This window comes from Suncus etruscus, chromosome 7 (genome assembly GCF_024139225.1).
Source record: "Suncus etruscus isolate mSunEtr1 chromosome 7, mSunEtr1.pri.cur, whole genome shotgun sequence".
Classification (NCBI taxonomy): Eukaryota; Metazoa; Chordata; class Mammalia; order Eulipotyphla; family Soricidae; genus Suncus; species Suncus etruscus.
In genome coordinates, this window is record NC_064854.1 from 103,989,305 (window position 1) to 104,004,385 (window position 15,081).

At 40.0% G+C, this 15,081-nt stretch overlaps 1 protein-coding gene and 1 non-coding gene across 2 annotated transcripts in view; one reads left to right on the forward strand and one right to left on the reverse strand.

Annotated features, from left to right (window-relative positions):
* Positions 1–1,993, forward strand: part of FRMD4B (FERM domain containing 4B) — a 253,675-nt gene extending 251,682 nt beyond the window's left edge. Inside the window, exon 23 of the mRNA XM_049777265.1 lies at positions 310–1,993. Within this exon, the coding sequence (XP_049633222.1) occupies positions 310–430 (121 nt within the window). The 3' untranslated portion in view covers positions 431–1,993. The remainder of the gene's footprint in view (positions 1–309) is intronic.
* A 12,165-nt stretch (positions 1,994–14,158) lies between these two features.
* Positions 14,159–14,291, reverse strand: LOC126014712 (small nucleolar RNA SNORA51). Its single transcript, XR_007497712.1, has one exon. It is a non-coding gene; the product is annotated as a small nucleolar RNA SNORA51 (small nucleolar RNA).
* Between the last annotated feature and the right edge of the window lie 790 nt (positions 14,292–15,081).

Sequence of the window (15,081 nt, forward strand, 5' to 3'; positions counted from 1 at the left end):
ACAAAACCCTACCAGTTCTTAACTAATACCTTCACTAAATCTGGGTCCTAATCTATGGTAATTATAATTATAATTATGGTAAAGTATTTTCTCTCAGAAATTAAATAATCTTTGCATGGACCTGTCACCCAATGCTCCAGTTGATTGAAAGAATTTGCTGTTAATATAAAGCAACTATTCTTGCCCTATTTCCAAGTTTTGGATAACTTTCTTAACAGTGCTTTCTACTAACATCTTTGAGTGTAGTGATCTTTAGTCTCTGAAACAAATATGACCATAAGAAGTAACTTTATTGGTTTTCTTTAATAGACAGTACACAGAGACCAGTCAATTGGACAATACGGACGGAAACCCATTGGAGGACAGCCTGGAGAGTGGCGAACAGAGGCTCTTTTGGCATGAAGATTCAAAGCCTGGAACATTAGTCTGAACTGGGGTTGAATCTCTTGACCAAGCACTGCATTCTCACACGGGTGTGCCTTGCAAAATGTGTTCATTTGTCTTCCCAGAAGGCTTTTAGCCTTACAAAACCTAAAGGAAACAAAGATTGAAGAGAAGACTCATAGGGCCCTGAAAGTGAAGCATATACCAGGCTGTGCAAAGCCCCTAAATGATGAATTGCCTTTTCAAATTCTAGGCATTCACAGAGAAAGATCAGACAACATTTAACCACTGCCAAGAAAAGAATCAGCCTTTATCAACAACAAGCACTTTTTCAGGGGAGGAAAGTTGTTGAAGGCAAACCTCAAAACTGTGAAAAGTTCATTGAGGGTTTGCAGAAGGAAACGACGGGGAAACTTCAGAGCACAGTTGAAGAGGACGAGAAGAGGGAGGCCAGAATGTCATTATTAACACATCAGAAAATCCGATTTTGTAAGCTGGCCAAGAATAGCACGCTGTTTCTATATGGACATGAACATTTTGACAGTATTGGAAAATTACTTGAAGCTGGATTTTCATGAAGTTCTGAATGAGTGTAAATGTTTTTAGGATTTAATGAAGAGTGATGGTTTTCATAAGCACCATAAAATGGGTTCTGGAAAGACTGTAGAAGCATCCTGTAATATAACTTTATGGTAGCAGATTGGGGAAAATGAAGCAACCCACTGAATAATTGACAACCTTTTTTGGCTAATTCTGTAAGGTACAATATCACTGAGCTTTTTTCTTTCCACACCAATGGCATGATAAGTTATTCAGGCTAGTAACTCTCCAATTTGGCTATCACTTGAAATGACAGAACTGATAGAGAAAATTTTTGTAACTGAGAGTACATAAAAGTTTTTTAAGGTGATACAGAAAGAACCCAAAACAAAATTGTAAAGGACAAAAACAAAATCAGATCATTTTAGATGATTCGTGTGCCTTAAAATGGTGAACATTTGCAAAGGAGCATATTGTCTAGATTCCATAAGTAGCTCTGTCATCAAATGGCAAAAACATGATTCGTCACTTAAAAAGAAACCCTTCAAGCTGCAGTAGATTTAATTATGAGGCTTAAACTACCTCCTACTTTCCTTGAAAGAACTAATTAGCTATGGTTTATTGTATGTTTTTTGAGCAAATATTTCCATATTCCAGTTTGATGTTTTTGTCATCTTTATTCTGCTTTGAAATTCTATAAAAGGTGCTCCTTCACCCCCCTTTTATACAGGTTTCTTGTTCATATTGTGAATATAGACATTTCTGAAAAACTTTTTGGGAACTTTTTCTATCTATCTTCCAAAGCATGTAATATATACATAAAAATGATTTGTTAAACTGGTCCTGAGTCATTTGTATCATTAAAAATGAAGTTAGGAAAAAAAAATGAAGTTAGGGATGAAAATTTGGATTAAAAAATGATATGCAAAAACATAATAACATTCCGTTTGCATATTTGTATAGTCTTCTAGAAACAGAAATATCCTTTTGCATATTCTTTTACTGTTCTGACTTTTCAGACCTATTTTTTTTTAACGTAGGTCAATAAACTAAAGGTGTGCTACTGAAATGTTTATGTCTTCCATTTATTCTCTGGGTTTTCATACAAAGCATTTTTAAGTTTTCTACTTCATGTTGGACAAAATTGCAGATATTTAAGTATTACTATATTTTGTTGGTTCTTTTTTTTTTTTTAAATTATGAGAATAAAGATGCAAAGAAAGAGGACAAGGTAAAGTTACAGTGGAAGGACAATCACCCATCACATAATTCTCAGAAGAAGTCCCCTTGCTGATATCTTAACTTTGAACTTTCAGCCAAAGAACATTAAGATAAATAAAACAGAATCCATGTACAATTACTTTGTCCCTCAAGTTCCCAGATTGTAACACATTATGGTATTTCTTTCTTTTTTTTTTTTTTTTTTTTTTGGTTTTTGGGCCACACCCGTTTGATGCTCAGGGGTTACTCCTGGCTATGCGCTCAGAAGTTGCTCCTGGCTTGGGGGACCATATGGGACACCGGGGGATCGAACCGCGGTCCGTCCTAGGCTAGTGCTGGCAAGGCAGGCACCTTACCTTTAGCGCCACCGCCTGGCCCCACATTATGGTATTTCTTAACAGCACACAAGCCAATCTAAAGCCATAAAACTTATGTAACTCCTTAAACATTACAGGCATAGTATTTTTTTACATTTCCATGTACATGCATATTAGCTTAAGTTAACCTCAAATTTTAAGTGTTTTTTTTAATATGATCTTTAATCATAGTGGCCTACATATCATTGACAATATTTTAGGTACATATTAACATAAAATCAGGGGAATTTCCATCACCAAATTGTCCTCCCTCCACCTCCGTTCCCGTCCTATTTCCCATATCCTCCTTCCTCACCCCCGGGGCTGCCAGAATAAATGGTCCACTCTGTGCCTAACTAACTACTTAGTGGTCCGACACCTGTTTGGTCTTGGTACCTCCCTTATTTCCCGCTCTAGTTGGGAGGCGGGACTAGATATTTCAAGTTATATGGTTTTGTTTGAAGAAGAGAAAAGTAATAAACTGGGGGAAAAATCAAATATGCCAAAAATGGGCAGAGTCCTTCTAGAAGCTCTCATCCTATTTATGAGAGACGAAGGGGATAAAGGAGGTGGAATACCACAACAGTGCAAAAGAAGTGCCAAATAAAACATCCAGAGAGGGCCCGGAGAGATAGCATGGCAGCGTTTGCCTGGCAAGCAGCTGATCCAGGACCAAAGGTGGTTGGTTCGAATCTCGGTGTCCCATATGGTCCCCCGTGCCTGCCAGGAGCTATTTCTGAGCAGACAGCCAGGAGTAACCCCTGAGCACCGCCGGGTGTGGCCCAAAAACCAAACCAAAACAAAACAAAACAAAACAAAAACATCCAGTGAACACTGACAATAAAGATAAGCACCACATAAAGGCCATGGTCTTGAGATAAAAAAAACAAAAAAAAAAAAACAAAAAAAAACATGGCAGAGCTCATAAAGGAAGAAAAGAAAAGAAGAAGAAAAATATGGAGACAACAACTTCAATAACCACACCAAAACAAATAAATCAGCAAAAACTAGATAAATAAATTTTTAAAAATTGTGCTTTTTCAGCGGCATTTGCCTTGCAAGCAGCCGATCCAGGACCAAAGGTGGTTGGTTTGAATCCCAGTGACCCATATGGTCCCCCGAGCCTGCCAGGAGCTATTTCTGAGCAGACAGCCAGGAGTAACCCCTGAGCACCACTGGGTGTGACCCAAAAACCAAAAAAAAAAAAAAAAAAAAAAAATGTGCTTTTTGGCTTTTTTTTTTCTTTTTTCTTCCCTCCTGCACAGGCACAGTAAATATTGGGGTCATTCGAAAAGGAATTCCCTTGGCCTAAGAGAAACAGGGTTTCTCCGCCCTTGAAGTGTATTGTCATGGTTCTAAGATGAACTTTATATATATACATATATATATATACATATATATATATATACACATTTTTGAAATCAGGATACATTACTTTATTGATGGCATGTTCTAGTTTAATTGGCAGTACTATTTTCCCTCAGAGATACAAAAAATAGTGATGTATCTATAATAGGCATATCTTAGAATTTTGGAAGATGGTAATTTGTAGATAATTCCTCATACCCCAACCCCAAAGGGATTTTGAGATTGGGAACTTGGATCTGGAAACAAGGCCTTCAGGAAATAATCCAAACCAAACTGGAGAGATGAAATGGGTTCAGGGATCTTTCCACCATGAGAAGCAGAGATCTGCCTGAGCAAAAGTCTTTATTGGGAATAATAAGAACCACCTACATGGGTGGTGAACAGGTTGGGGTAGAGGGCCTATCCAAAAGTTCTTCCCACCCAGGTGAGATAAATATATATTAAGAAGAAGCCATCATTGATTAGGGTGGAAACCAGTTAATCCAACAGTAATTTATTGCAGAGCTAAGTATGAGATTTTTAGACTTTATCATCTTGAAAAGGTTATTTTTTTAAATTGCTTTATTTAAGCACCATGGTTACAAAATTGTTCATTGTTGGGTTTTAGTCATACAGTATACACTATCCTTCACCTAGTTTTGCAGACTGGAAGACAGTTTTTTTTTTTTTAATTCAAAAAATATTTCATATGGCATCCTTTTTTCTTGCACAGTGGGGAAAGTTTTAAAAGAAATATAATGTAGGGACCAGAGAGATAGCACAGCGGTAGGGTGTTTGCTTTGCACGCAGCCGATCCAGGACTGATGGTGGTCCCCCGCATCCCATATGGTCCCCTGTACCTGCCAGGATCGATTTCTGAGCACATAGCCATGAGTAACCCCTGAGCACAGCCAGGTGTGACCCCAAAACCAAAATAAATAAATAAAATGTAGGGACAGTTTATTATTTCCAATGAGTAACATGAAAACAGTCTTTTCTAGTTCAAGAAATGCTATTGTTCAGAATTGCAAATGCACCTTGAAAGAACAAATAAAACTTGTCTCCCCCAAAAAGAAGGAATAGGAAGGGCTGGAACAATAGTAGGGTAGAGTGTCTTGCACGTTGCTGCCCTGTGTTCAATCCCAGCATCCCATATGGTTTCCCAAGCACCACCAGGAGTAATTCCTGAACTGAGAACCTAAAGTAACCCCTAAGCATCACTGGTGTACTCCTCTCCCCAGTCAAAGTATAGAAATAGAAATTCAGCAAGCTTTCTGTTTCCTTTTCTTTTAAGTTAAAACAGGTTTTATTCAGAGGTACTGATAAAAAGGAGGAGGAAACAAAAACACCCACAATCATGCTTTGCAAGCATAACATTACCAAATGTAATAATCATTACTGTAATAATTTATATATATTAGATATATTCTATACATGTAGTGATTTTTTGTTGTTGTTGTTTTCTTTTTTTGTCTGGGGAGCCACACCTGGCTGTGCTCAGTACTTTCTCCTGACTCTGTGCTCAGGGAATCACTTCTATATGGGAATATAAAACCTAGGTCTGCTGTGTGTAAGCAAGTACCCAATCTACTGTACAATCAGACTGACCCCATGTAGAGATTTTAAAATACAAAACATAATTTTATAACTTGTTTTTTTCCACCAAACACATCTTGGGTGACTTTGTTGCAGTATATACTAATCTAAATATATTAATCAATATTTTCAGCCTTGGCCTAATTTTTAAATTTACATCATTTTTATGTTTATCTTTCTCAGAACTTGTCAAAATTTTTATTTTCAAAGAAGCTTAACATTATAAGCAATATAGAATGAAGATAATTTTAGAGGCTGGAGAGGTAGCATGGAGGTAAGGTGTTTGCTTTGCATGCAGAAGGTCGGTGGTTCGAATCTCAGTATCTCATATGGTCCCCTGAGCCTGCCAGGAGTGATTTCTGAGCATAGAGACAGGAGTAACCCCTGAGCACTGCCGGTGTGACCCAAAAACAAAAACAAAATAATTTAAATGTTGATGTAGAATTAGGAACGAATAATTTCGTATGGATGAAAGAATTTTCTCAAATGTCTTTAAAAGCTTTCAGAATTAGAACAATTGGGGCCAGAACGATAGCACAGCAGTAGGGCATTTGACTTGCACACAGCTGACCTTGGACGGACTTGGGTTCAATCCTTGGCAACCCATAATGTCCCCTGAGCCTGCCAGGAGCTATTTCTGAGCCGAGCCAGGAGTAACCCCTGAGCACCACTGGGTGTGGCCCCAAAACAAAACCAAAACCAAAAATGAATTGGAATAATAATTTATTTTAGTATAGTAAAATTAGTTCAGATTTTTATTATAATTTTATTTTTGGGTCACACCTGGCAGCACTCAGCGGTTACTTCTGGCTCTACGTTCAGAAATCACTCCTTGCAGACTCAGGAGACCATATGGGATGCCGGGATTCGAACCGCCGACCTTCTGCATGAAAGGCAAACGCCTCACCTCCATGCTATCTCTCCGGCCCATAATTTCGTATTTTGTGCCACACTGAGTGGTACTTAGGGAACAATTCTGGCAGGATTAAGGGGACCATATGATGCCAGGAATTAAACTTAAATTGGTGATGTGCAAGGCAAGCAATTACCTTCTGTATTATTATTCTATATTATTCTGACCCAAAAGTTAACCTTAGTTGAATTCTAACTCATTGTGTAATAGACCAATATGCTTTAGTCCTTTTGTGTTCATTTACTCTCCACAACAACCCAATGAGCTATCGCTATTGTGACTATCTCCATATCACAGATAAAAAAAAAAAAAAAAAAAAAAAAAAACCTGAAAGTTAGAAAGGCTAAATCATTTTCTAAGTCATGGAGCTACCAGGAGAAATGTAGGAAATAGACCATGACTTGTTAAAATCCAAAATTCAGACAAGTACCTAGCCTTTATCCTTGAATAATTCTTCTATAAAAGGTAGCAAACTGGGGCAGGAGAGATAGCATGGAGGTAAGGCATTTGCCTCTCATGGAGAAGGATGGTGGTTCTAATCCAGACATCCCATTTGGTCCCCTGTGCCTGCCAGGGGTGATTTCTGAGCATAGAGCCAGGAGTAACCCTTGAGCACTGCCGAGTGTGACCCAAAAACCAAAAAAATAGGGGCCAGAGATAGCACAGCGGCGTTTGCCTTGCAAACAGCCGATCCAGGACCTAAGGTGGTTGGTTCGAATCCCGGCGTCCCATATGGTCCCCGGTGCTAGCCAGGAGCTATTTCTGAGCAGATAACCAGGAGTAACCACTGCCGGGTGTGGCCCTCCCACCAAAAAAAAATGCATTTTTGGCCTTTTTTTTTTTGACATCTTGAAAGTTGAGTGAATAACTGCTAAGCTCACTTTTCCATGCTTTCCTTCCTTCCTTCCTTCCTTCCTTCCTTCCTTCCTTCCTTCCTTCCTTCCTTCCTTCCTTCCTTCCTTCCTTCCTTCCTTCCTTCCTTCCTTCCTTCCTTCCTTCCTTCCTTCCTTCCTTCCTTCCTTTTCTTTTTTTTTCTTCTTTCTTCTTTTTGGGCCACACCCGGTGACGCTCAGGTTTTACTCCTAGTTATGCGCTCAGAAATCGCTCCTGGCTTGGGGGACCATTTGGGACGCCTGGGGATCAAACCGCGGACCATCCTAGGTCAGCCGAATACAAGGCAAACAACGCCCTACCGTTGTGCCGCTCTGGTCCCTCCATGCTTATTATTTCTTAAAGATAATGGACCTAATGGAGCAAAGAGTCAACCTACAGTCCAAACAAGTCAAGATCAGCCTTATCAGGGCTGGTGTGATAATACAGTAGGTTGGGTGTTTCCCTTGCACACGACCAGACCAACTGGAGTTTGATCTCCAGCATCCCATATGGTCTCCTGAGCACCTCTAATTCCTGATTGTAAAGCCAGGAATAGCACCTGAGTCTTGCTGGATTGATGACCCAAAGCAATCAAAAAAGAAGAAAAAGAAGATAATCCTTATCAAAAATACTCCCTCCGCTTCGAAAGTTGACTGCTTTATTAATAGACTTCATTATTTAGATATATGTTCTCTTCAAGGGACCAAGTACATTTTTTAAATTGTTTTCAAGTAAATAAAATACCTCAAAACACACTAGTAAATATATTTGTTACAGTTACAGATAGCCATAATGAACTAAATACTGATTTGCAGCAAATATTTATTTAGCTTTCTGGTTGCTCGAGGCTGTATAATATTAGAAGTTTATATGCTCCTCGGCCAAACCTGAAGATTCCTCCTAGTCCAGTTCTGTCGTCAATACCTCTCAGATTTAGCAAATACATGTGTTTATAGGCTTCGTTCTTGATTCTCTTTGGAAAGAGTGAATCTGAAATGAGAAAACTTGAATCTCCTGCTAGAATTTGAGCCCAGTAAAAGGAAATTCTATAATATTTTTATTCTTTTTTTTTTTCCTTGGTTTTTGGGCCACACCCGGCGGTGCTCAGGGGTTACTCTTGGCTGTCTGCTCAGAAATAGCTCCTGGCAGGCACAAGGGACCATATGGGACACTGGGATTCGAACCAACCACCTTTGGTCCTGGATCGACTGCTTGCAAGGCAAACGCCGCTGTGCTATCTCTCCGGGCCCAATATTTTTATTCTTTTACTTGTGTGGGGCATAATAGGGCAACACTCAGTGCTTTCTCCTGACTCTGCTCAGGAATCACTCATGACAGGTTCAGGCAGTCAATGCCAGGGATCAAACCTGGATCTGCCACATGCTTGGTAAACCCTTGTCTGCTGAACTACATCTCCAGTCCCCTCTTTTCCTTTTTTATTTGTTTGTTGGTTGTTTTTGTTTTGGGGCTACACCCTGAAAGGCTCAGGGTTTACTCCTGGTGGAACTTAGGGGAACATATAGAATGCTGGGAACCAACGTGAGTTGGCAGCATGAAGGGCAAGCACCCGACCTGCTGCACTCTCTCTCCAGCCTCCTTGCTTTTACTTTTGACCATTCATTAGGCTTCTATCTCTTTTGCAAAAGAAAATAGAAAATATTCAGCAAGATTTGCTATAATCATATCTATATGACTTATTCTGCTTTGTTCTAGTTTTAAATTTTCCCTCCTTTTTTCATTATGATGACTCACGGGGCACACAAATGCTTGATGGGAGTGCTTGTACACTTACCCAAATTGCTCACCTTCTAGTTGTGTATATCCTTTAAAAGTGCTTGCATACATGCAAGCAAGGGTTTGTGTTCTTTGATTATGGTGCTTGCTCATATTTCAGGTAATTTCATATACAGGTATGTCCCTGGGATCACACTTCCTGGCTGTGGTGCTCCAATCTTTTTAGTTATGGGGCTCAAACAGGGTCAGAAACTGCTTCAGTCCCAGGGATCACAGATGTTGCTGCCAGATCTAAACTGAGCATTGATGGAGATTGAATTTTATAAATTTATTCTTGCAAGGCAGGTTCCCCAAGCCTGGGCTTTATAATCTTTAATTTGGTTTTATTGGGGGAGTAAGTGCTGGGACCATACTTAGTGGTGTTCAGGGCTAACTTGTAGCTTTGTGATTAGGGGTCACTGCTGGGTTTGCTCAGGAGACCACACATAGTGCTGCAGATCATCAAACCAGAGTCAAGACACATGCAAGGCAGACCCTAATTCCTATACTTAGAAGTCCCCAAATCTCATCTCCATTCACAATAATTTTTACTTGAGAAAAATGCATTTCATTACATTTGAAATGAATCACCAGGCTTCATTGTGAAATATATTTTTAATTAATTTCTGGTCATTGCACATTTAAAAATCTTTTTTTCTGATGCTAAATTCTTCATGAAATCCGCATTCAGTTAAATGACCTATAGTTTAAGAAATCAGGTCCTAAACCACTCTGCTAGTGCCCTAGCATAAGTATGATTCTTTTTTTGTTTTGTTTTGTTTTGTTTTTTGTTTTTTTTGGGCCACACCCAGCGGTGCTCAGGGGTTACTCCTGGCAGTCTGCTCAGAAATAGCTCCTGGCAGGCACAGGGGACCATATGGGACACTGGGATTCGAACCAACCATCTTTGGTCCTGGATCGGCTGCTTGCAAGGCAAACACCGCTGTGCTATCTCTCCGGGCCCAAGTATATGATTCTTAACATTCACCATACAGGTATACTCTTTCTATGTCCTTTTTTGTTTGAATATATGCAGCCCTGGTTAGAACAGTGTGGGAGCTGACATTATTTTGGAGCTTTAGGTTATTTTTATTAATTTGGGAACCACACCTCACTGTGTTCAGGGATCACATCTACGCTCTTAAGTCACTCCTGTTGAAGATAAGAGAACCATAAGCAGTTCCAGGAATCGAAAATTCCTTAATCTCTATAGTATTTCTCCAGGCCTGAAACCTTGATAATTAGGTCTTCTTGAATGTGTATAACATTCACAAAGGGACTCTATTATAAATGGGGCTGTACCATTCCTTATGGGGCTTTTGAAAATTGTGTTACTGTGTTTTACCAGTGATATTAAACATTTGCAAGACACAAGATACTTTCATACAACAAAATTCTAAACCAACTATAAACAATGACTCATTGAAAAGCCCTGGGTGAGTTATCTAGGAAAAGGTACTATATCTACTTCTATAGCTGCCACCTTCTGACTTAGAAAAGAGATTTCTCATTTGGAGGGAGGAAGTGGGGAAATGAAAGAGAAAATTGTTTTCTGAAGTAGGGAAATTGTGGATGACTTGAGAAAGCACATATCATACAGGAGTTGTCCTTGGTCATAAGCATACAATGTTTTTCTGAATCTGATAGTCCCATGAGGGAGAAAAGGGGTCTGGATAGGACACTTATCTGCACACAGCTAATCAGGGCTTAATCCCCAGCATTTTATGTAGTCTCCTGATCCATGCCAGGAGTGATCCCTAAGTGCAGAGCTAGGGGTAATGTATGGTGCAATACCCTCTCTACACTGAAAAATAAATAAATAAATAAATAAATAAAATCAGGAGAGAAACAGAAGCGACACTTAGAGTAACTTAAATTATTAGTCCTATGAAAGCTACATGCAGAGAGAATCCAGAGGATGTGGATGATACCTTAGATTGGTGGACCCAATGAGGCTCTTCGAGATGATTAAAAGAAGATCCTGTTGAAGCATTGAAAGATAAGAAGTTCTCTCAAGGCCAAAATTATGTCTTATCTCTTAGTCTAGGCCTTCAAGATTCAAGATTAGATAGTTGTATAAAATAGAAGAAAGGAAATAAAGTTTATACTAGAAATAAGTATTTGAAACTAAAAGAGCAAGAAAGGTGCCCTCTCAATATAGCCTCAAGAATAGGCTAATTTACCATAGATTTTTTAATCCTCTTTTTTTGGGGGGTGGGGGCACACCCAGCAGTGCTCAGGGGTTAATCCTGGCTATCTGCTCAGAAATAGCTCCTGGCAGGCACGGGGGAACCATATGGGACGCCAGGAATCGAACCAACCACTTTAGGTCCTGGATCGGCTGCTTGCAAGGCAAAAGCCACTGTGCTATCTCTCTGGCCTCTTTTTTAATCCTCTTAATCACTGTATGTTAAAGGAGATCTAACTTTAGATAATGGCAAAAAAAAAGAGAGAGAGAGAGAATATTAAAGAAAAAAATGGGGCATGTAGGTTCAGATTACCATGCAGATTCAGTGGTTACAAGATCAAGCTGTAAGTAATGCCAAAATTCAAATCTTAGGTCCTCTATTCACAATGACATTAAAAAAAAAAAGCAATTGTTCAGTTGTGGAGAGATCTCATCATGGGCTGGAATACAAGCCTTGCATGTCAGAAATTCAGGTTCCATCTCTACCACCCCATGATCACCACCAGGAGCAACTCACACACACCAGACTGGGAAATCAACCCTCAGCCACCAGGTGTGACTTCTAAACAAAAACAAAACAAACAAACAAACAAAAAAGCTCATAAAGCAATTCTCTTACAAAGAAAATGAAAAGGTAAAAGAAACAAATACAGGGGTCAAAGCGGTGGTGCAAGCAGTAGGGCGTTTGCTTGTGCATGCTAACCTAGGATGGACTGCTATTCAATCCTTCGGCATCCCACATGGTCCCCCAAGCCAGGAGCAATTTCTGAGCAAAGAGCCAGAAGTAACCCCTAAGTGTCACTCAGTGTGGCCAAAAAAGAAAAAGAGAGAGAGAGAGAAACAAATACAAAAGTCAGCCTGAAGAGGAAAGAGGAACAAGGATTCATGACTGATTGAAGATCACATCAATGAAGTAAAGATAACTGGGGTAAAGGACTTTTCAGGGCAGCCTCCAATATGTGGGTTTTCAAGATGTGCAATGCTGACACATCTGATCAGGGTGTAACTTGGGAGATATTCCTAATGAAAGGCCAGTTAGTAGCCATCAGAGCAGAAATTACCTTTGCCAAAAGGGTGGAGGAGAGTGAAGATTTGAGGGATGCCCTTGAAGTAACTTGAATAATGAACTAACATAAACTAGCTTCATAGCCCCTAGCTTCCTTCCCTTCCATCTCTAGGAAGGTCATTTTCAGAAGCAAATAATTTCATAAAAAGATCAAAGATTGGGAAACAGAGAAAGATCTTATCAGGGACAATGGGAACCTAAGACTGGCAAGGGCCAATCTAGAGCCCTTCAATTATCACAGAAGTCTTTCTGGGAGTTGATAGTGGGTGTCTAGGCAGACACCCTCACCTTTATAAAGCAGTGGTTAAATGTGAGGGCTTTGAAGTCAGGAGGACCTGGAGACAGGCTGCCCAGCTGGGTCTCATCCCCAGCCTCACTTCTTTCTGGTTGGATGAACAAGAGCATGTTTCCTACCCTTCTGATCTTCAATCTCCTCTCTAGTGTACATCACACCAGGGTAAATGCAGGTTACACAAGATAACGCATGTAAATAACACAGCACATTGTGTCTCTAGCCAAGACTTCAGATGTGAACTATTTTCAGAAGACCTGGTGATAAATGAAGTTGAGGTGTTTTGTTTTTTTGTGGGTTTTTTTTTTTTTTTTTTTGGTTTTTGGGTCACACCTGGTGACACTCAGGGGTTACTCTTGGCTAAGCACTCAGAAATCACTTCTGGCTTGGGGGACCATATGGGATGCTGGGGGATCTAACCAAGGTCTGTCCTAGCTAGCGCAGGCAAGGCAGACACCTTACTGCAAGTGCCACTGCTCCAGCCCCTGAAGTTGAGTATTAAAAGAGATTTAGGTGGGCCAGAGTGATAACACAGTGGTAAGGCTTTTGCCTTGCATGCAGCCAAGCCAGGAAAGACCTGGGTTTGATCCCCAGCATCCCATATGGTCCCCCAGGTCTGCCTTCAGCAATTTCTGAGTGCAGAGCCAGGACTAACTCCACGGCATTCATAAATTTAAGAGGAACTCAGGGGCCCGGAGAGATAGCACAGCGGCGTTTGCCTTGCAAGCAGCCAATCCAGGACCAAAGGTGGTTGGTTCAAATCCCGGTGTCTCATATTGTCCCCCATGCCTGCCAGGAGCTATTTCTGAGCAGACAGCCAGGAGTGACCCCTGAGCACTGCCGGGTGTGGCCCAAAAACCAAAAAAAAAAAAAAGAAAGAAAGAAAGAAAGAAAGAAAGAAAGAAAGAAAGAAAGAAAGAAAGAAAGAAAGAAAGAAAGAAAGAAAGAAAGAAAGAAAGAAAGAAAGAAAGAAAGAAAGAAAGAAAGAAAGAAAGAAAGAAAGAAAGAAAGAAAGAAAGAAAGAAAGAAAGAAAGAAAGAAAGAAAGAAAGAAAGAAAGAAAGAAAGAAAGAAAGAAAGAAAGAAAGAAAGAAAGAAAGAAAGAAAGAAAGAAAAGAGGAACTCAGGAGGCACACCAGATGTATATCTAGATTTTCCTGGTGTGGAAAGCTGAAATAGCCCCCACGGGGTTCCTCAAAAGGCCCGTTGTGGACACCTTTTCCCCTGCGTGGATATTTGAGGAATTCCCGAAGAGATAAATCCATGCTTGATATTACATTTTATGTTATTATTTGGCTATCTCTCCTTTGTAAAATCTCGGGCAAAAAATATGGCCTCAATCAAATTCTTTTCAGAAATTTCAACACCAAACGTTAATAAGAGAAATCCTTTTCTGGATAATATTTAGCACCAAAATCAAAGACAATATTTTTTCTCTTTTTCAAATATGTCCTTGCAGCCTCAGTGTTTGGTAGTCAAGGGCTATTGACCCTTTTCAGAAAATGGGAACTGCACCTTAGGGGATTTGGTCCCTTTCTTGATCTCTAAAACAATAGAGTTCACCTTGGTGGGGACCACATTACTAGATATTTTTTTCTACTTTTTTTTTTGTGTGTCTCCCAATTCACAATACAGACCAGGCAAAGTGCCTGTGTTGAGGTGTATATGGGGTGCATTTATTGTATCTCCTCTTTCTATACAGTCAGTGTAAAGAACACAGCCTGTGGTAAGAATTGGGAAGCCTTATCTTTTCTTTTCTTTTTTTTTATTTTTTGATATATATATATATATATATATATATATATATATATATTCTTCACCAGTGCAACATTCCCATGACCAATATCCCAAGTGTCCTTCCTTTTTCTACTTCTTAATATCCCTTATTTTGCATTTGAAGTTAGTTGTTAAAAGCTGCCCTGAGTGTGACCTTTTTTTTTGCAACTCAGAATTTGGGGGGGGGTAGGGTCACACCCAGCAGCGCTCGGGGTTCCTCCTGGCTCTACACTCAGAAATCGCTCCTAGCAGGCTTGGGTGACCATATGGGATGCTGGGATTCGAACCACTAACCTTCTGCACGCAAGGCAAACACCTTACCTCCATGCTCTCTCTCCAGCCCCAACTCAGAATTTTTAAACTTTGTGATTATAAATATTCTTCCCTGCACATGTGACTATCTTTACCCCTATAAAACTCCTGCTTAAAAATAATAAAACTTGAGCCCGGAGAGATAGCATAACACTTCCCTCCACCATAGGTGTTGTCCCTTCCCTGTCTTATTCCTCAGATGCAGCAAGTAACGTAATTCTTATTGAAGATCATTTCTCATTGTGTTTCCATTGTGTGACAGTTTTACTTGAAAATAAAAAAACAGGGCCCAGAGAAATAGCACAGCGGCGTTTGCCTTGCAAGCAGCCGATCCAGGACCAAAGGTGGTTGGTTCGAATCCCGGTGTCCCATATGGTCCCCCGTGCCTGCCAGGAGCTATTTCTGAGCAGACAGCCAGGAGTAACCCCTGAGCACCGCTGGGTGT